Source organism: Schistocerca nitens, chromosome 3, assembly GCF_023898315.1.
Source record: "Schistocerca nitens isolate TAMUIC-IGC-003100 chromosome 3, iqSchNite1.1, whole genome shotgun sequence".
Classification (NCBI taxonomy): domain Eukaryota; kingdom Metazoa; phylum Arthropoda; class Insecta; order Orthoptera; family Acrididae; genus Schistocerca; species Schistocerca nitens.
In genome coordinates, this window is record NC_064616.1 from 250,562,068 (window position 1) to 250,583,264 (window position 21,197).

Consider the following 21,197-nt stretch of genomic DNA (forward strand, 5'->3'; position numbering starts at 1 on the left):
ACATCAGGGTGCGATGAGATCGACCATGGAGCAATTCAGCCGGCGAGCGGCCATCGCGGGGCTGAGAGCGATACGAAGACAAAAAGAGCAACAAAGCGTCCTCCCGAGAATGCGACTCTTTCAATTTCAACATCTGGGACTTGAAAGTCCGGACCAATCGTTCCGCGGCACCGTTGGACTGAGGCGAAAACGGCGCAGATGTCAGATGTTGAATACCATTGGCCTGGCAGAATGACTGAAATTCTGCGGACATGAATTGTGGGCCATTGTCGGAAACAATAGTCTGCGGAAGACCCTCAATGCAAAAGATAGCAGACAAGGCTTGGATGGTGGCAGAAGACGCCGTGGAAGACATCCGGACAACAAAAGGAAAATTACTGAAAGCATCGACCACAACCAACCAGAATGGACCAGCAAAATCGATGTGCAAGCGTTGCCAAGGGGAAGTGGCTTGCGGCCATGCAAAGAACTTCCGCGGCGGTGCGGAGTGTTGTGCGGCACACGCCACACAAGAGGAGCACATATTCGTAATCGCAGCATCGATGCCGAACCAAGTACAGTGCTGACGAGCAAGTTGTTTCGTACGCACTATACCCCAATGTCCTTGGTGAAGAAGCTTTAAGACAGAAGACTGTAACGATCGTGGGACCACGACTCTGGATTGATCATTATCGGAACGCAACAACAAAACACCACGTCGTACAAAAAGTCTTTCCTTGTGAGCAAAAAAACGGCGAACCAAAGGATCCTCGATCCGTGACGTTGACAAGGGCCATTGCGTAGCAACAAAACGCAAAACAGTAGCAAGGACAGGGTCAGCAGCTGTGGCTGTAGCTACACGACGAAAATCAATCGGAAACGATTCGACCACGTCATCGGCTTCCGAATCAATGAACATGCAAGCAAGTTCGGAAGAATCGAATGCTTTATCCTCAGCAACAGGCAAACGGGACAACGCATCAGCGTTTCCGTGCTTAGCAGTGGACCGATACAAGATATCGTAGCGGTACTGCGAGAGAAAAAGTGACCAGCGAATGAATTTCTGCGCTGTACGCGGAGGTACAGGCTTGTTCGGATGAAAAAGCGATGTCAAAGGTTTGTGGTCCGTGATGATTGTAAAGTAGCGACCATACAAGAAGTCATGGAACTTGGTAACACCAAACACGAGAGCTAAAGCTTCTTTCTCTATTTGTGAATAATTTCTTTGCGCAGATGAGAGCAATTTTGACGCAAAGGCAATAGGGCGATCATGCGAGCCATCTTTGTGCGCAAGCACAGCACCGATCCCGAAATCCGATGCATCTACCATCAACAAAAGAGGTTTTCGGGGATCGAATGGCGTAAGGCAAGTATTTGAAAGTAACGCCGATTTCAACCGGCGAAAGGCGCGTTCGCATTCCGTCGTCCAGACGAACGGAACACCTTTACGGCGTAAGCGATGAAGCGGAGCTGAAATGGAAGAAGCATTTCGCAGAAATTTGTTATAATAATTAATTTTACCCAGCACACTCTGTAGCTGTTTCAAATTCTGCGGAGCAGGTAAGTCCTGTATGGCACGGAGGTGCTCTGGACTTGGATGTATACCTTGGGCATTTATGACATGCCCCAGGTAGGGTAAGTCACGAGCAAAAAACACACATTTGTCCTTCCTCAAGCGAAGACCATGCTGACGCAATACCTGAAGTAATGTTCGGAGATTTTGCAAATGTTCTGCTTCTGTCCGTCCTGAGATCACAATATCGTCCAGATAGTTCGCAGCAGTAGGGACCGACGCACACACAGTTTGTAAATATTGCTGAAACAAAGCAGGGGCGGATGCACACCCGAATGGTAGTCTTTTGAAGCGATACAAGCCAAGATGCGTGTTTACCACCAAGACGCGCTGAGATTCTTCGTCCACAGGTATTTGCAAGTACGCATCTGCTAGGTCCAACTTTGAAAAATATTTTCCCGGGCACAGTTTGTCAAAAAGATCTTCCGGGCGGGGCAAAGGAAAAGTAGCAGTCACAAGGTGAGGATTCACAGTTGCCTTGAAGTCCACACAAAGTCTCAGTTTACCGGAAGGTTTTGGCAAAATTACTAAGGGTGAGGCCCAGAGAGAAGCCTGCACACGTTCAATTACACCTTGAGATTCTAAATCGGCTAATGTTCTTGCGACCTCATCACGCAATGCGTGCGGAACATTGCGCGCTCTGAAAAATTTCGGTTGCGCGTTGTCTTTCAGTTCCAAATGTGCTGCATAGTGCTTAGCGCAACCAAGGCCCGGTGCAAAAATGTCTGCAAATTCTTCACAAAGACTAGAAACACTGGCGGAAGGCACAGTCTGATTCACTGATAGGACCTGATTTACTATAGACAAATTAAACAATTGAAATAAATCTAAACCAAACAAGTTCACTGCAGTAGAAGAACGAAGAACGTAAAATGATACAAGTTTTGTTTGTCCCTTGTATGTTGCAATAAGGCTGCACTGTCCTAACACAGCTATATGCTGTCCTGAGTAACTAGTTAACTTAACATTTGCGGCACGCAACGGCGGGGCGCCCAGTTGTTTGTACGTGTCGTGATTGAGCAATGAAACTGCAGCTCCGGTATCGAGCTGGAAGGGGATCACTTTGCCTTCAAAGTCTAAGTCCACAAAAAGTTTATTGTCCTGTTGACGACAAGAGCGACTGTCACGTGCAATTTGAACTGATACAGGTACAGAAGTACTTGCGACTTTACGGGATTTCCGGCGACGTCGACGCACACTTTTGGTGGGACGAACACAGTCACTGTTAGCTAAAGTGTCACTGGACGGGTGGGAATGAACTACATGAATGTCAATGGGCGAAGGTCCACGAGCCCGATTGTCCTGTGTTCGATTCCGGCGCGAAGCAAAAGGCCTGGAATTTGTGTGATTGTCTGATCTAAGCTTTTTCTGGCAAACACTTTGAACATGTCCTTTCTTTTGGCAGTAAAAGCAAATAGCTTGGCGTGAGGGGCAATTTTCACGCGAATGTCTAGTTGCACACCTCGGGCATGATTTCACTGCAGTTGCTTGCTTACGCGGCGCACGTGTTTGCGAGCTAGGCTGCCGCTGCTGTGCGGACGGGCGCGAGGGCCGTGTAGCGTCCCGGGCAGCGCGGCCGGCGGGCCGGTTAATGTGACACACTGCTGGCGAAGTTTCAAATGAGTCCTGAGCAAAGTCAAGTGTGTCTTGCCTATCCAGTATGTCTATCACTTGTTGAAGGGAGGGATTAACGAGTTTCAAAATATGTTCCCGTATGTGAACATCAGAAACGTTCTGTGCTATTGCATCACGCACCATAGTATCTGAATAAGGGAGGCCACAGTCACATTCAAATGCACACTCCCTAGTAAGTCCTTGCAAAGTTGCTACCCACTCCCTATTAGTCTGACCGGCCGTACGGTTTGTACGAAAGAACGTATACCGTTTTGCAACTACATTTACTGTTTCTTTGAAATAGGCATTTAAAGCAGACAAAATTTCTTCGTAGGACAGAGTTGCTACGTCGCGTCGGGGAAACAATTTCACTATCACACGGTAGGTAGACACACCGACACAAGAAAGCAAAAACGGCTGCCGCTCGTTACCTTGAATTCTGTATGCTGCTAGGTGAAAGTTGAACTGGCGAGACCACTCTTGCCAGGTCTCGTCGGCCGCCACGTATGGCCGAAAGGGAGGTGCAACAGCGTGTTGTGGCAGCGGTAGCGAAGAAGCGGCGGCTACCGCATCGTTTTGCAGTGCACGTTGACCCTGGACGAGCTGTCCTAGGGCTTCCAATAACGCCTGCGTCTGCTGATTCTGCAAGCGAAAAAATTCGGACAGTACATCTGGAGATTGTGGCGAAGCCATGACACAAACGAATTAATACAAACTCTTTTACTCGTCGCCAAATAATGTTGTGTCTATTTCAGAAAGCATAGACACAATGAGGTAGCTAGGTGCACGCTAAACTAACGCAGACGGGCTTGAAGTTCTGGAACATGAGACTTATTAATGAATAAGAAGAAAAGTACATATAGGTTTGTTACTTAACTTTAATGAATCCTTGGAATACATCTCTCTTGAATATTCGTTAGCTATAAGCACTGATACAAATGGCGCCTTGCTAGGTAGTAGCTATGGATTAAGCGGAAGGCTATTCAATCTGTCTCTCGGCAAATGAGAGGAAAGCTTCGTACGTCTGGTCGCAAGCTATGTAGTCCGTACAACTGGGGGGAGGTCATGTCCGTGTCCTGTGACCTGCTATGTGGTGGCGCTAGGTTGCGATTACACAGTGGCAACACGCGGGTCCGACATGTACTACAGGACCGCGGCCGATTTAAGTTACCACCTAGCAAGTGTGGTGTCTGGCGGTGACACCACAAAATCACTCGATCCATTCATCTACTGTCCAGTGACATGGCTCCTCACGACACCTCAAATATTGCTTAGCTTGACTACTGGAATGTATGGGTAACGAGGAGTTGATGATGTTTGGTTTGTGGAGCTCTCAACTGCGCTGTCGTCAGCACCCGTACAAAGTCCCAATTTTTACACAGTCCAATTTTTAACTCAGTCCAGTTTAGCAACTGTCACGAATGATAATAATGATGATGAGGAGGAGGAGGAGGAGGAGGAAATGATGAGGACAACACAAACACCCAGTCCCTGGGCAGAGAAAATCCCCAACCCGGCCGGGAACCGAACCCGGGACCCCGTGATCCAGAGGCAGCAACGCTACCCACTAGACCACCATCTGCGGACAGTAACGAGAAGCTGCTCGACCATTGTACCCCATTCTTTTTCACTCCCAATCCATAGTCATTACACTAGCTGGTATGCTGGGAGTAATCTGGCTCTCACAAGTCATTAGTTCCGCTAATTTAATGCGATTTTTACAGCCACCAGTATTGGCGTTATACCAGTCTGAGTGTAATGCGCCCATTTTTCTTATTGTGCAGACGAACAAGACGCTTTGCCAAGGATTCTTATGCAAACAAATCGCTCACTTGTGCTCGTCACTTATGTTTGTAAGTTTAAAAAAATGTTCAAATGTGAGTGAAATCTTATGGGACTCAACTGCTGAGGTCATCAGTCCCTAAGCTTACACACTACTTAACCTAAATTATCCTAAGGACAAACACGCACACCCATGCCCGAGGGAGGACTCGAACATCTGCCGAGACCAGCCGCACAGTATGTAAGTTTAATTTATGATCAGATCCTTTTAGCTTTATCTAAACGGTCATAGTTTATGACCTAAGAAAAAAATGGTTCAAATGGCTCTGAGCACTATGGGACTCAACTGCTGTGGTCATCAGTCCCCTAGAACTTAGAACTACTTAAACCGAACTAACCTAAGGACATCACACACACCCATGCCCGAGGCAGGATTCGAACCTGCGACCGTAGCAGTCCCGCGGTTCCGGACTGCGCGCCTAGAACCACGAGACCACCGCGGCCGGCATGACCTAAGACACCACCTACTACACTTCCCCACTCGTCTAGACCAACTGGCTGATGAGAGTGGGCTGAATTACTACAATTTATGATGCCATGGCCGCCTTAGACGTTTCCCCCACCACTTCTCCAGGTATGCTGAAACTGACTTTCATAATTGAATGTAAATATTGGTAATGAACTTATTATTGCATCATCAGTGTGTTAAAATACTTAGAACTGCACCTACTAAGAACATTTCTACACACACACACACACACACACTTACACACATCACTAAGTTACACTAAATCCCATGTTTTCTCCATTTCACACACTTATGCTACTACCACCATTACTGGTATAGGACAGGAACAATAACAACATCCTTATTGCAAACAAGCAAAGTATGGGAAAGTATCTGCCATGGTATGCTCTGTCCACACCTTGCTGACACTGCCACAGTTTCAATAGTCATTGCCATTGCACCTGCTATGATAGCCAGCAGCCACCAAATGCAATCACATCTTCCCAGTTCAGATATGGAGTCTGCATTGATTTTAAAAACGTGACCAGAAGCATTGTGGGAGGACGAGGGAATGGACGAGGGGCTACTGCATTAACACGTCGCCCCACCCACCAGCAGCAGGAAGAGGTATTTCTTTGTTCCAGTCCACCATGCACGCCACCTTAGGGACCAGCCCAAGACAGCATATAAAATAAGTTCTAATACTCATAGAATGCCATATAAAGCTCAACAAAACTTATTCGAGAAGTTGCTTCCATCTTAGTGATTTGTAGTCTACGTTCGGTATACAATATACACTCCTGGAAATGGAAAAAAGAACACATTGACACCGGTGTGTCAGACCCACCATACTTGCTCCGGACACTGCGAGAGGGCTGTACAAGCAATGATCACACGCACGGCACAGCGGACACACCAGGAACCGCGGTGTTGGCCGTCGAATGGCGCTAGCTGCGCAGCATTTGTGCACCGCAGCCGTCAGTGTCAGCCAGTTTGCCGTGGCATACGGAGCTCCATCGCAGTCTTTAACACTGGTAGCATGCCGCGACAGCGTGGACGTGAACCGTATGTGCAGTTGACGGACTTTGAGCGAGGGCGTATAGTGGGCATGCGGGAGGCCGGGTGGACGTACCGCCGAATTGCTCAACACGTGGGGCGTGAGGTCTCCACAGTACATCGATGTTGTCGCCAGTGGTCGGCGGAAGGTGCAAAATGGTTCAAATGGCTCTGAGCACTATGGGACTCAACTTCTGAGGTCATTAGTCCCCTAGAACTTAGAACTAGTTAAACCTAACTAACCTAAGGACATCACAAACATCCATGCCCGAGGCAGGATTCGAACCTGCGACCGTAGCGGTCTTGCGGTTCCAGACTGCAGCGCCTTTAACCGCACGGCCACTTCGGCCGGCGGAAGGTGCACGTGCCCGTCGAACTGGGACCGGACCGCAGCGACGCACGGATGCACGCCAAGACCGTAGGATCCTACGCAGTGCCGTAGGGGACCGCACCGCCACTTCCCAGCAAATTAGGGACACTGTTGCTCCTGGGGTATCGGCGAGGACCATTCGCAACCGTCTCCATGAAGCTGGGCTACGGTCCCGCACACCGTTAGGCCGTCTTCCGCTCACGCCCCAACATCGTGCAGCCCGCCTCCAGTGGTGTCGCGACAGGCGTGAATGGAGGGACGAATGGAGACGTGTCGTCTTCAGCGATGAGAGTCGCTTCTGCCTTGGTGCCAATGATGGTCGTATGCGTGTTTGGCGCCGTGCAGGTGAGCGCCACAATCAGGACTGCATACGACCGAGGCACACAGGGCCAACACCCGGCATCATGGTGTGGGGAGCGATCTCCTACACTGGCCGTACACCACTGGTGATCGTCGAGGGGACACTGAATAGTGCACGGTACATCCAAACCGTCATCGAACCCATCGTTCTACCATTCCTCGACCGGCAAGGGAACTTGCTGTTCCAACAGGACAATGCACGTCCGCATGTATCCCGTGCCACCCAACGTGCTCTAGAAGGTGTAAGTCAACTACCCTGGCCAGCAAGATCTCCGGATCTGTCCCCCATTGAGCATGTTTGGGACTGGATGAAGCGTCGTCTCACGCGGTCTGCACGTCCAGCACGAACGCTGGTCCAACTGAGGCGCCAGGTGGAAATGGCATGGCAAGCCGTTCCACAGGACTACATCCAGCATCTCTACGATCGTCTCCATGGGAGAATAGCAGCCTGCATTGCTGCGAAAGGTGGATATACACTGTACTAGTGCCGACATTGTGCATGCTCTGTTGCCTGTGTCTATGTGCCTGTGGTTCTGTCAGTGTGATCATGTGATGTATCTGACCCCAGGAATGTGTCAATAAAGTTTCCCCTTCCTGGGACAATGAATTCACGGTGTTCTTATTTCAATTTCCAGGAGTGTATGATCAAAAGTATCCACACTCCTACTAGCAGAAATTAATATGTGGTGTGCCTACCAGTTGAATCGTACACCATATTTAAAATCATAAAATCATTACTGGGGTTTGAAAAAATATGTTAATTTGTAAACAAACTCATTACTTACATGTCAGTGATTCCGTTTTTTTCCACAGGTTGAAGTAAAAAAAATTTTCTTCAAAACTTCTTTTAACTTTAATTTTTATTTTTATAGTTGCAGCTGGCATCAATTTTCTTTTGGGAAGTACTCCATAATACACTAGACTAAACATAGAGATGTCTAATACGTCTTACAGGAATTTTTACGGACATCTGAAATTATCACTAACTGGCAATGCTGTAGGACTGTGAGATGAGATTGAGGTGACTATTTTCATGATGGGCGCTGCAGTAAAAGCTTTTGCATCTTCCCTGGATAAATAGCATTGTATTATCAGAGCACAAGCTATCATTTATAACTGTGGAATGGAATGTGCATGTTTGACCCTGTGGAGGACTGTCTACATGCCAACAAACAGTTTTTTTAACATAATATGCTGTGCTCTGTGCCCACCATTTCAATGTGGTGTAAATTATCAGATAGCTGATAAAACAGCTGCGGCACTGTATTTAACAGCGTTCTGCATTTTGTCTTCTGGCAGCAATAATAACACACAGAAGTTAACTAGTGTGCAAGTAAATCTTCCACACAGTCAGGAACGAGAGAAGATTGTAAACTATGTTCTGTCTGATTATAGTTTTAATTAATTGCACATAAGCTATGTGGAGATTGCTAATGATACTCCAACAAAGATGACATGAGTATCATACACAGTTGTTTACACAATTACAGAAAAAAATCGCAACACTAAAAAATTATTACACTACTGAACATTAAAGTTGCTACACCACGAAGATGACGTGCAACAGACGCGAAATTTAACCGACAGGAAGAAGATGCTGTGATATGCAAATGATTAGCTTTTCAGAGCATTCACACAAGGTTGGCGCCTGTGGCAACACCTACAACGTGCTGACATGAGGAAAGTTTCCAACCGATTTCTCATACACAAACAGCAGTTGACCAGCGTTGCCTGGTGAAACGTTGTTGTTATGACTCGTGTAAGGAGAAGAAATACGTACCATCACGTTTCCGACTTTGATCAAGGTCGGATTGTAGCCTATCGCGATTGCGGTTTATCGTATCGCGACATTGCTGCTCGCGTTGGTCGAGATCCAGTGACTGTTAGCAGAATATGGATTCGGTGGTTTCGGGAAGGTAATACGGAACGCTGTGCTGGATCCTAACGGCCTCGTATCACTAGCAGTCGAGATGACAGGCATCTTACCCGCATGGCTGGAACGGATCATGCAGCCACGTCTCGATCCCTGAGTCAACAGATGGGGACGTTTGCAAGACAACAACCATCTGCACGAACAGTTCGACGACGTTTGCAGCAGCATGGACTATCAGTTCGGAGACCATGGCTGCGGTTACCCTTGACGCTGCATCACAGACAGGAGTGCCTGCGATGGTGTACTCAACGACGAACCTGGGTGCACGAATGGCAAAACGTCATTTTTTTGGATGAATCCAGGTTCTGTTTACAGAATCATGATGGTCGCATCCGTGTTCACATCACAGTGAACGCACATTGGAAGCATGTATTCGTCATCGCCATACTGGTGTATCACCCGGCGTGATGGTATGGGGTGCCATTGGTTACACGTCTCGGTCACCTCTTGTTCGCATGACGGCACTTTGAACAGTGGACGTTACTTTTCAGATGTGTTACGACCCGTGGCTCTACCCTTCATTCGATCCCTGTGAAACCCTACATTTCAGCAGGATAATGCACGACCGCATGTTGCAGGTCCTGTACGGGCCTTTCTGGATACAGAAAATGTTCGACTGCTGCCCTGGCCAGCACATTCTCCAGATCTCTCACCAATTGAAAACGTCTGGTCAATGGTGGCCGAGCAAGTGGCTCGTCACAATACGCTAGTCACTCCTCTTGATGAACTGTGGTATCGTGTTGAAGCTGCATAGGCAGGTGTACCTGTACACGCCAGCCAAGCTCTGTTTGACTCATTGCCCAGGCGTATCAGGGCCGTTATTACGGCCAGAGGTGGTTGTTCTGGGTACTGATTTCGCAGGATCTATGTACCCAAATTGCGTGAAAATGTAATCACATGTCTGTTCTAGTAAAATATATTTGTCCAATGAATACTCGTTTATCATTTGCATTTCTTCTTGGTGTAGCAATTTTAATGGCAAGCAGTGTAATTTAGAATAATGAAATTTCGGGGATACATTTGTCTAGGTAACATGAGTAAGTGATTAACATTGCGCCGGCCGGAGTGGCCGTGCGGTTCTGGAGCCGAGCCACCGCTATGGTCGCAGTTTCCAATCCTGCCTCGGGCATGGATGTGTGTGATGTCCTTAGGTTAGTTAGGTTTAATTAGTTTTAAGTTCTAGGCGACTGATGACCTCAGAAATTAAGTCACATAGTGTTCAGAGCCATTTGAACCAATTGATTAACATTGCAAGATCACAGGTTAACGTAAGCGCGAGATAAGCCACTTCAAATGTGGAATGCTGGTACATTAATGACCGATGTAACCACCAGATGTTGAATGTTAGCTTGTAAATGTGTTGTACATGTGCTGAATGTCAGTTTGTGGGATGGTGTTTTGTTGCACTTGGTCAGTCAGTACAGGGACGGTTAATACCGGTTCAGGATGAAGGTGGAGTTGTTGTCCAATGATGTACCACATCTTCTCGATTGGAGACAGATCTGTAATCGAGCAGGCCGAGGCAACATGTCGACACTCTGTAGAGCATGTTTGGTTACAACTACGGTACGTTGCCGAGTGTTGTCTTGGTAGAAAACACCCCCTGGAATGTTGTTCATGAGTGGCAGCTAAAGAATACTCAGTATTGTAGAACACTCAGTACAATGTCGATTACTGAAACTGAACCACACTTCTCGAACAATCACTATATACACACAAAAACAAATAACTTATAGACGATCATTCATCAAGAGCGTCGGTGACGTTCGTCGGAGCTGGTCCTAGCTCGGCGAGGAACTGGCTGTACTGCTGCTGCGCTGGCCTTATAAAGCCGGCGGAGTACTCCAACTTACCCTGTATCTGTGTGGCGACCTCTGCAGAAGAAGGTTCGCATTAGTCGATTAGGCGATATTTCCAAAAGAGCTTTTAAGACTTCTGTTTACTGCTTCAATTTTTGTATCAACAGATAGATGGATGTATGGCCTGCACATCACACCATCAGAATGAGTGCATGAAATCCTTGTAAACCTTGTCCATAGTGCAGCGCCACTACATAGTTTTAGGTGAAATTTGTAAGCTGTTGTGGAGTGATGTGTTAGCTATCACTGGCTTCTAAGTGCATTGTAGCAACATGTAGATTATAGCAACATATATGCAAAAAGATTGCAAGATGGGCTAGCCATGTTCTGCAAAACTTGCACTGGACAGTTGTAATAGCCAGAGTGGGCAGGACTGTGTCACCACAGCAGGGCTAGAACTACGTTATGAGATATCTGGCCAGATGCCAAGCATGGTTGTTCACAGTCAGAGGGTGGACTCAGGAACAAGGAGGAGAGCACTGCTGATGTCAGAGCCTTGGCCTACTGGTGGGCAGCCGGCTTGCTTCCCAGTTCTGATGTCAGCATTTCTGGGTGTGGACACCAGCACCATCCACCTGCGGCAGGGGCCAGCCGCCCTCCAACTGTCGCCAGCCAGCTGCATTGGAATGGAGCAAAACTGCTTCTCACTGAGAATGGAGAAATGTTATAATTAAAAGCAATAAAGTGTCTTTTCAACCACCACTCTGTCACTGTGCCCCACCAGCCCGCCACTCAGTCCCACCCTCAGCCAGCCAGCCCCAACAATAGCAAACAATATACCAATGCAGCTTTGTCTTGGTATACCATCTTTTAAACAGAAGCTTGTGGAAGTCTCATCTGTTATTGATCATCATTCAGTTTTCTCGTTTTGTCAGTTATGAGAAACCTACACTAGACTGATTCCAGCAGTCCCTACACACCACTATAAATTCATTGATTGCCATTTCATCTGCTACAAGCACTTGACAAATGTAAATTAAAGGGAGATCCCCACTGTCAGCTGCAGCGGGACATTACGTGGAATCAGTGGTGACGAGTGAAAATGCGTACCAGACTGAGATTTGAAACCAGGATCTCCTGATTAATAGGCAGCTGTATTAACCACTGTACCATCTGGAACACAACATTCTTGCAACTACACTGACTATGATTGCACACCTGATGGCTGATCCACATTCCCACCAAGCGCCGCCTAGATGCAGTCCTTGTCCATTGACTCCATGTTTGCTACTCTGAGATTCCACAGGAGATCGGATGTATCTGTGCATCCATACTGAAGAAAATGGATTCGTTGCCCAGCTATACCTATCAATTATCTGATGGCATGGTGTCTGTCCTTTCGAACATGTCCGAAAGAACAGACACCAAGCAGAATCTGCAGCTGTGAAACATTATATCCAAATTAAATGGGTATCACTCCTGTCAGTTGCAGCAGGACATTACATGGAATCAGCAGCAATGAGTGAAAATGTGTACCAGACCCGGTTTGGAACCCAGAATCTCCTGCTTACTAGGTAGGTGCATTAATCGCAGCACCATCCAGGACACAGTGTTATCGCAAGTGTGCAGACTGTCGTGGTACACCTCACTGCTAATCCACATTCCCAACGAGCACCACCTATGCGCAGTCACTGTCCATTGACTCCATGTTCGCTACTCTGAGATCCTCACAGGAGATGGGACGTATTTGTGCATCCGCACTGAAGAAGGTGGATCCATTCTCCAGCTAGGTGTATCAATGATATGATTGCATTGTATCTGTTCTTTCAGACATGTCCAAAAGAACAGACATGGTGCAGTCATATTTTGATACACCTAGCTGGGCAATGGATCCACCTTTTTCAGTGCAGATTCTCAAATACATGTTATCTCCTGTGGGAATCTCAGAGTAGCAAACGTGGAGTCAATGGACAGTGACTGCGCATAGGTGGCGCTTGGTGGGAATGTGGATTGGCTGTGAGGCATGCCACAATAGTCCGCATAGTTGCAATAATGCTGTGTCCCAGATGGTGCACAGGTTAACATGCCAGCCCAGCAAACAGGAGATCCTGGGTTCGAATCCCAGTCTGGAACACATTATCACTCATCACCACTGATTCTGCATAATGTCCCGCTGCAGCTGACAGTAGTGATCCCCCTTTAATTTACATATAATGTTTCACAGCTGCAGATTCTGCATGGTGTCTGACCACTCCATCATATATGTGATAAATGTGTTTCAAATTCAAAGTGTCCTGTTAGAAAACAATAATAATATCTGCATTATCCCTGAACAACTGCTTCAGATCCTTGAGAATGTTCAGCTCAAATAAAACACACTGACTTTCATTTGATGGCCAGAGCACAAATATTTCCAGATCTCAGCCTAGTTTTCTGCTACATTGTTGTCAAATATAAGTACAATGTTTGATGATCGAACATGGCTGCTTTGGCTGAACATATAGTGCGCTACTCCATCAATGCAGAATCTCCTGCGATAGCTGATACTTGGGCTGAAATAATGTTTTCGAAAATATACACGTGTCCGAAGTAGACCTCCCCCCCCCCCCCCAAGATGTATTAACAGTGACAGAACATTAGTCTTCCCACAATCAGGTGGTATCAGTGTCACTGCAGGACCAATCCATTATTGCAAAGTCCTTGTGATGGGGATGTTTCATCCATTCAGCCATGGTGATGACTAAAGGTTTACATTAGCATGTAAATAATTTTGTAGAGAAAGAAAACACGTATTGCTCTTGGACTTTTATTTCTTCATAAATTCTTACATATGTGAGGATAAATATGAATGCTTAAATTTGCTCATAGTTTGGTACCCATATCAGGCATGGCTGGTTCATACAAAATTCCGCATACACAGTGTGCATCATAAAGTTCAGTAACAATTTCTTCTAACAGATTAGAAGTTTGGCACTCCCAACTCCATCAAATTGGTGCACATTTTCTTGTATAATCTGTATATATATGGTTGTAAGCTTAGAGCATGCTGAATTGCATAACTGACATACAATGATTTTTTTTACATGCCTGCTCTTGTAGATGAGAGCACTCACTTCTGGTTATAAATTTTGATCTTGCCCGGGAAACCTCCTGAGGCAACTGTATGGTTACCTAGAGTCACTGAGAGCTTGACAAATTGCATTGAACATGATGGTAACTGCATCAAAGGTTGACATAAGTGAATCCATTCATCCAAGGATAATATGACTTTGGTATCATTATAGTGAGGATTTTCAGAAACCAGCACTGGATAGAACTCATGACCCAAGATCTACTCCACACTAACACATTTGCTGTCACTGATGTTTAAACTGTAGATGGTGTTATCCTACATAATCCCAACATCTGGTAGCTGTTGTGATGGCTCTGACTCACCTATGGGATGAAGAAGAAATGTTTTAGAAACACATATATGGTCACATTCTTCTACCATCTCCACCAGCGCTAATACTTATCTGCCATCTGCATTGATAATGTATGATTCGACATTTTCAAGGGGGCACTCCTTTTTCTATTTGGAAATACCATATTGACTGTGCTAAACCAGAAGCATGTGTTTCAGCACTATGAGTTGGATATACATCATGCAGAGAGAGAGAGAGAGAGAGAGAGAGAGAGAGAGAGAGAGAGAGAGACTTAGCTTGCTGCTACGAGAGTGGCCAATGTGTCTGTGTGTTTACTCAGGTGCCTGAAGAGGAGGAACGGAGCACGTAGGGTGACTGGTGGTAGCCTGCGCTGCCTGTGTAGAGCTCACTCCACTATCCGATAAAATACATAGTTAACCTATCCCAGTGTTGTTTACTATAACATTATAGTGTCAAAGTGGCAATAGTGTATTTCTGGGCCAGTATGACATTAGTTTGCTAAACATTTTTACACATGATTGTGGGTTATGTATCATGGCATTAGTTGCTAGATCCCATATTCTTGTGCAGGAACATTTTTACTATAATATTAGAGTGTCAAATCAAGAATGTATTATCGAGGCACAATGGTAAGTTCCATATCTATATCTGAATTCTTTTTAAGAAATCAATAAATACCTTTGGGGTGCATTATTGTACTGGAAATTGCAGACTATTCACGATTTTACTAAAGCAAAGCACAGTCTCAGAATGCCAAGTCACCTCTCAGGGTGCTGGATACACTAACAGGGGTGGTGGGGAAAGGACCAATAGGAGCACACTGCACCAGTGGGAGAGGGGAGACGCCATTTTGGGTCATACATTACCATCTTTATGATGACAGTTATCACTTTAGAATAAAGGCATTTGGCTATTAACTAACACATGGGTAAACATGAAACAAGTTCACGGCTCAACTGCCATCATGCCTATAACTTATCGTAATTTTAATAACAGTTATCGACCATTAACGCTAATTGTAATGACAGTTATAGCCAGTTAATTACATTGTAAATAAACAAAACAAGAGCCCTAGAGAGTGGTTTGTTTACATAATAACTCTAAGGCAAATGGCTGGTTTTTTCAGTTAAGGAGAACAATGAACCCTTTGTCGCTATACTGTCTTAGTGGCCACTGCAGATACTGTTGGGGGAAATATTCAAGTTAGACCAGAGAGATCATTGCAGTCATGAGTGTTTGATCAAGGTGACAAAGGCAGCAATGGTTGTAATGTCTTCTTACTACATGGCAATATTGAAAGCAGTTTGCAGCATCCACCAAAATGTTACCACACTGCTACCAAAAACTATTCGTCCCATTGCATTAAAATGGCGGCACTTTATCACTTGCATCATTACATGCCACTGTCCACTGTCACGAACAGCACCCCATAAAAAGACTCAAGGCAGCAAGTGCATGGAACTAAATGTGATGGCCATTGATCTCTTCGAGGCATGCTATCTTAACTGCAACCACTGATATCCAAACAAGAAGAATGGAGCTGAGACAATTGCGTTCCAGAGTTTTATGAAGTCAGGGATACCACTCCTAACTAAGCTTCCGACATCAAAAAATAGACCTCCTGTCAACTGCTGAGAAAGGCAGTCACCAAGTGCTACCTCCTGGGACTCAGAAAACAGATAATGCCTTCATTCCTCCCTAGTTTCCCAGTTTGCCTTGGCGCCAACCAAGTCAAGGGTGGATATTACACCTTTATCAAAAAGTCGCCTGTTTGAAGAGTAAGGAGATGTTCAAATTTTCAGGGGATTCTAACAATTGTTGCCATTTTGGAGAACTGTTAAGTTCTCTCATGATGATCGAATCATAGATCAGGTTCCGGGATACTGCTTTGCAGTATGTAAGGAATCTGGCTATGATTGTCTCTTTAATGTTTATTTTTCATTGAAATGGTCTTAGATAGTAAAACCACAGCTCTAATCGAGCTAACACTAACCAACACCCATTCTAAAGTGAAATTTATAAGAGAAATTTCTGGAAGTTCTGAAATCAAAACTGGAGTCAGACAAGGAAATCATCTCTACCCACTGCACTCCATCTCTAAAGATGGCACTGTGAATGGGACATTAAACTCTACTCTTCCTTCCTTCCTTCCTTCCTTCCTTCCTTCCTTCCTTCCTCCCCTCATTCCTTCAGCTCCTCTTTAATTGTGTTCTAGGAAAAGTCAAAAGAGAATAGAGACTATCATTAAGCAAAAGCCAGATCAATGAGGGAGTTATATTAGGTTATAAAAGTAGCAACCTACAGATGGACTGTATAGTGTCTGCAGACAACATAGTTGTTTTCTCAGACTCAATGTAAACAGCCACTAGAGAGATAGAATTGCTGAAAGAACAAGCTGAAAAAGCAGGCTTACTAATCTCCTTTGAAGAAACAAAATTTACGACCAACATTAAGACAGTTGCCAAGATAATGAAAACTAAATATGGAAAAATTGAGAGAAGTAACAAGTCCAGGTACCTAGGAGACGCAACTGAACAAGACATTCTGGCGAGAGAATCCACTAAAACAAGAGTTAGTAACATGCAAACAGTGTACTACCCCACCAAGAATATAAAAAACTAGAATTAACTATCCCCCAATGCTATATTTAAACAATGCTGTACAGGAATTCACCGAGAAGTACTTTATGCAGCGGAATGTTTAAACAACAATACGATGATGGCAGCATTGGAAATCACAGAAAGAAAAATACTACAGAAAATTTTGGGCCAGTTAAAGAGTACCCACAATTCATAAGACACCATAACAGTGAACTTCATACACAGCTTGAAAAAATTATGGGCATGATTAGGAAAAGAACAGATTTCTATGGTGACATCCAAATGTATTTCAAAAGGCTAACAAAGAGGCTCTTTACTTGTTTCAATAAATTAAAAAATGGATGACAAGTGGTGCAAACAAGTTGGAAGGAATGTGCAGGGCCAGTTTAAGGCCCAAGCGACACAAGTTCCCGCTTAGGGTGTCGAGCTGAGAGCGGTGCCAGATGCACCCCAATTGTAAGATTTTTAAACAGGACATATCACAGTAGCCGCTTGGGGTGCCAATCTGAGAGAGGTACCAATGTGCAAGATTTGTATACAGTGTGTGTCACAGTTTATACAGAAAACTGACACAGTTGAAAGTACAAGGGTTGCCCAGAAAGAAATTCACCACTTTCTTTTCTTCAACAATTCTTTGCTGAATATACTGAGAATTACACATTTTATCTACGCACCTCATTTTTCCACGTAATCTCCAGCCCATTCTGTGACCTACCTCCTGTGTGAAATATGGGCATATATGCCCTGTCTTTACCAATCCTTCTTCTGGTGGCAGAGCCAGTGCTTCACTGTGTGAGTCACCTCCTCATCATCCTCAAAATGTCTTCCACAAATGACATCCTTTAATGGCCTGAGCAAGTGGAAGTCCGAGGGGCTACATCAGGGCTGTAGGTTGGATGGGGTAACAATGTCCACCCATGTTTTGCAAAGTGTTCAGCAGTCCTCAGAATTGTGTGGGGCCGAAAGTTATCATGTTGCAGAAAAACACCCCTGGGTTGCTGTGGCACCAAAGTCACTGGAAGCATGTCTTAAGTTTTGTTAATGCGTTGACATATGCTTCTGAATTAATCGTATTGCCTCTTGGCATCATATCAGTGAGAATCACACCTTCACAGTCCCAGAACATGTTGATCGTCACCTTAACCAGCAGAAATAGTTGCTTTGAATTTTTTCTTCTTTGGGGAGTGGGAATGGCCCCAGTTAATCAACTGTCATTTTGTTTCACACTCAGAATGGTGAACCCAGGTTTCATCACCTGTCACAATCCAGGACAAGAAGGCCTCCCCCTCAGCTTCAAAATTTTGCAACAAATCAAGACAAATGTTTTTTTCTGTACAATTTTTGATCCACAATTAGACACCAAGGGACCCATCTTGCACACACTTTTGAATATCCGATGGTGTGGATAATTGCAGCCACACTTCCTTTGCTCATTGACAGATGCAGCACCAATTGCCGAGTTGTAATGCATCTGTCCTTACGAATGACAATATCAGCTTGCTGCAATGTGTCAGGTGTGACAGCCATGGATGGTTTCCCCAACTGCTGCAAATCGTGGAGCTCTGCCGAACCACCTTCTGGTGACCTCACCCTCCATGCCCAGTGACTAACTCTACTTCTGTCAACAGCCGATGCTCGATAGACTTTGCACATGCTTTTGTGAATATTCCCCACAGTTTCTTTCTCTGCAGTGATAAATTCAATGACGACACGTTGCTTGTAACATATGTCACCTACAGACGCTATTTTGAAACTGCTCTATATTATCTGTTGGAAGTGACGGAAACTTGGCGCACTCACTTCAAATAATACATAAGTAACATTTTGCATTTGTAGCATTGTTTTCAGCAGAGAAAACAAAATGCAGTGCATCACTTTCTGGGCAACCCTCATATATGACAGAAAATGGCAGGGGGGAGAGTGCCAAATGAAAAATCGCTTCTGTGGAAAAATGTCCTCTAACTGGCCCCAGGTACAGGTACGTACTGTGAATTACTCCACACAGTATTTAGTAACACTTGTAACATTCCAATGGTTTCCATGAAGAACCTGTCTACAAGTAATGTGAACGAAAATTGTGATTTTTCTTCAGCATTTACGAGAACTTACTGTATCTCATAGTTACAGAGCTGAATATCTGCAGTATTACAAAGTGACCATCAAAAACTTTTTTTCAGACCCAGTTGCCCACTTTTCGTGAGCACCTTCTTTTACCTACGGAAAGCTGAACATTGTACCGACAGATTCATACACTTAATGTCACATGTGTTAGCCTCAAATTTTCTCCGACTGTACATTTGGCGTTAAAGAACAGAATTATTCAATTACAATAGCAGAGTTCATTGTGGCATCATACAGATGTGTTGTCCAATCAGTCATTCATGATTCGTCCTCTCTGCTATGCTATTCCTAGTTACTGGACAAGTTCTAGTTACTCGTTCAGAGAAATACAAGCCATGAAAATGTGACATTGAGAATGTGAACCAGTCTGGGAAGCATGCTTAGGTGGCCTTAATGAAGGCGAGCACTTGCAGAAAGTTGAAAAAACCGAGTTCGAATTGCACATTTTAAATAGCGATCTCTGTTGTTATATTATGTTATGTTATTTATTCTCTGTTTTCTCTCTTCTTGTTGCAGTTTTATTTTGATTTGGAATGACAGCTGCATTATTAGGTGCATAATTAGGTGCAGAACACTGCAGCTGTGCACAGAAGAGAAGATTTTGGCTATAGTCCTGCTGATCACAACACACTAGCTTTCTCCCACAGTGTTATGTATAAATTGTGAAAAATTTAAAAGGAGCAAGAGAGATTAAACTTAAACGTGGCATTGAAGGCGAGGTCATGAGGGACAGAAATCTTAAGATGAGAGGGACAGAACTGAGTCTGAATCCATCTCTTTCCCCTCTCAGGAAGAAGTATTGTTGCGATCTACTTAACTGAAAAATGCTTCTGCTCTGTAGTTTCTTTAGGTCATTCAGTACGTGGGAGTGTTACAGATTACTTTCCTATCTGAAGAGAACATGAGAAAAACCACCGCAAAACATGTAATTTCAGTATCTTGCTGCATGGTAAATCTAATGTAACTGAATATCAACTTCAGAGCAAGAGTTCTGCAGAAGGCTCAGAAGAACTTTGTGATGTAAACTGACAAAATATTTTTCAAGTTTAGGAGTTTTCTTGTATTATACCAGTCAATTCATGGAAGTGTCATTCAACATCTAACAATTCAAGAAGAGACACTGTGTGTAACAATACATTTTCCACACAGCAAAATAACTTACTGAGTTTCTAAAAATTGTCAAGCCAGGTAATAATCCATCTGCCCATGGAATGTTTCCTATTGTGTTAGCTGAAGAAAAATATTGATAGTGCCAATAAGAACAACAGATTGCTTAGAGATGGAGAGTTCATCATTCAGGCATCTCAACAAACAGGATGGGTTGTGTACTTACTAAAACTAGATCAAAGCAATTTTTCAGCTAGATGGGAGGCCTAAGAATCTAGAGTTGATGGTAAGGCTCATACTGAAACTTGGAGCATCTGATATCTAGGAAATTAAAAATGAATATGGTATAGAGTATTTTGCATTGAGTAGTGCTACATGAGGACTCAGGGTCTTACAGTGGACATATTCCACAATTTAAAAAAAATTGCCAAAATTAATCTTCTAGGGCAATGTTCACCTGACACAAATTGCTACTCTTCCACCACCTCTGAAACTCTATGTACATCATCATCCCAGTATGTGTCTCCCCAAAAGGCAGTTTGAATAGAGATCCATCACTGAAATCTAGGGGAGCTGTCATTTGGTGACTTTGTCACTATAGATATCTTCATCAGGTAGGTTTAAATGAACACTGAAAACTCTAAGACGATGACAAATATTCACATAAAACATAAACACAGATTACACTTTCACAAAATGAATTCCACTGTGATATTAAATTTGTGATTCTGCTTGAATTTCATTCCTGCATTCGGTGCATCAACTATGACTAGCAAACTGGCGGAAAATACTGTCTCGCTGTATCTTATCTTTCGGCATCAACCACTGGTACTCTTTGAGCTCACAGGAGAATATATTTCCAACAGATCTGCAGATCAGAATAGAGGCAGTAAAATATTAGCCTAAGTAGAATCTTAATGTAGTTGAGTAAGGGGCCCAAGACTACAGATCGCATATAAAATGTGACAGT

General features: G+C 44.4%; 1 protein-coding gene across 2 annotated transcripts in view; it reads right to left on the reverse strand.

The window, feature by feature from the left end:
• Window positions 1-13,913: 13,913 nt before the first annotated feature.
• The window catches only part of LOC126248212 (rab11 family-interacting protein 1), a 143,088-nt gene continuing 135,804 nt past the window's right edge, over window positions 13,914-21,197 (reverse strand). Inside the window, exon 12 of one of the 2 annotated variants that reach the window (XM_049949032.1) lies at window positions 13,914-14,409. In XM_049949032.1, coding sequence (XP_049804989.1) covers window positions 14,341-14,409 — 69 coding nt within the window. In that variant the 3' untranslated portion in view covers window positions 13,914-14,340. The remainder of the gene's footprint in view (window positions 14,410-21,197) is intronic. The other variant, XM_049949036.1, reaches the window with a different exon arrangement.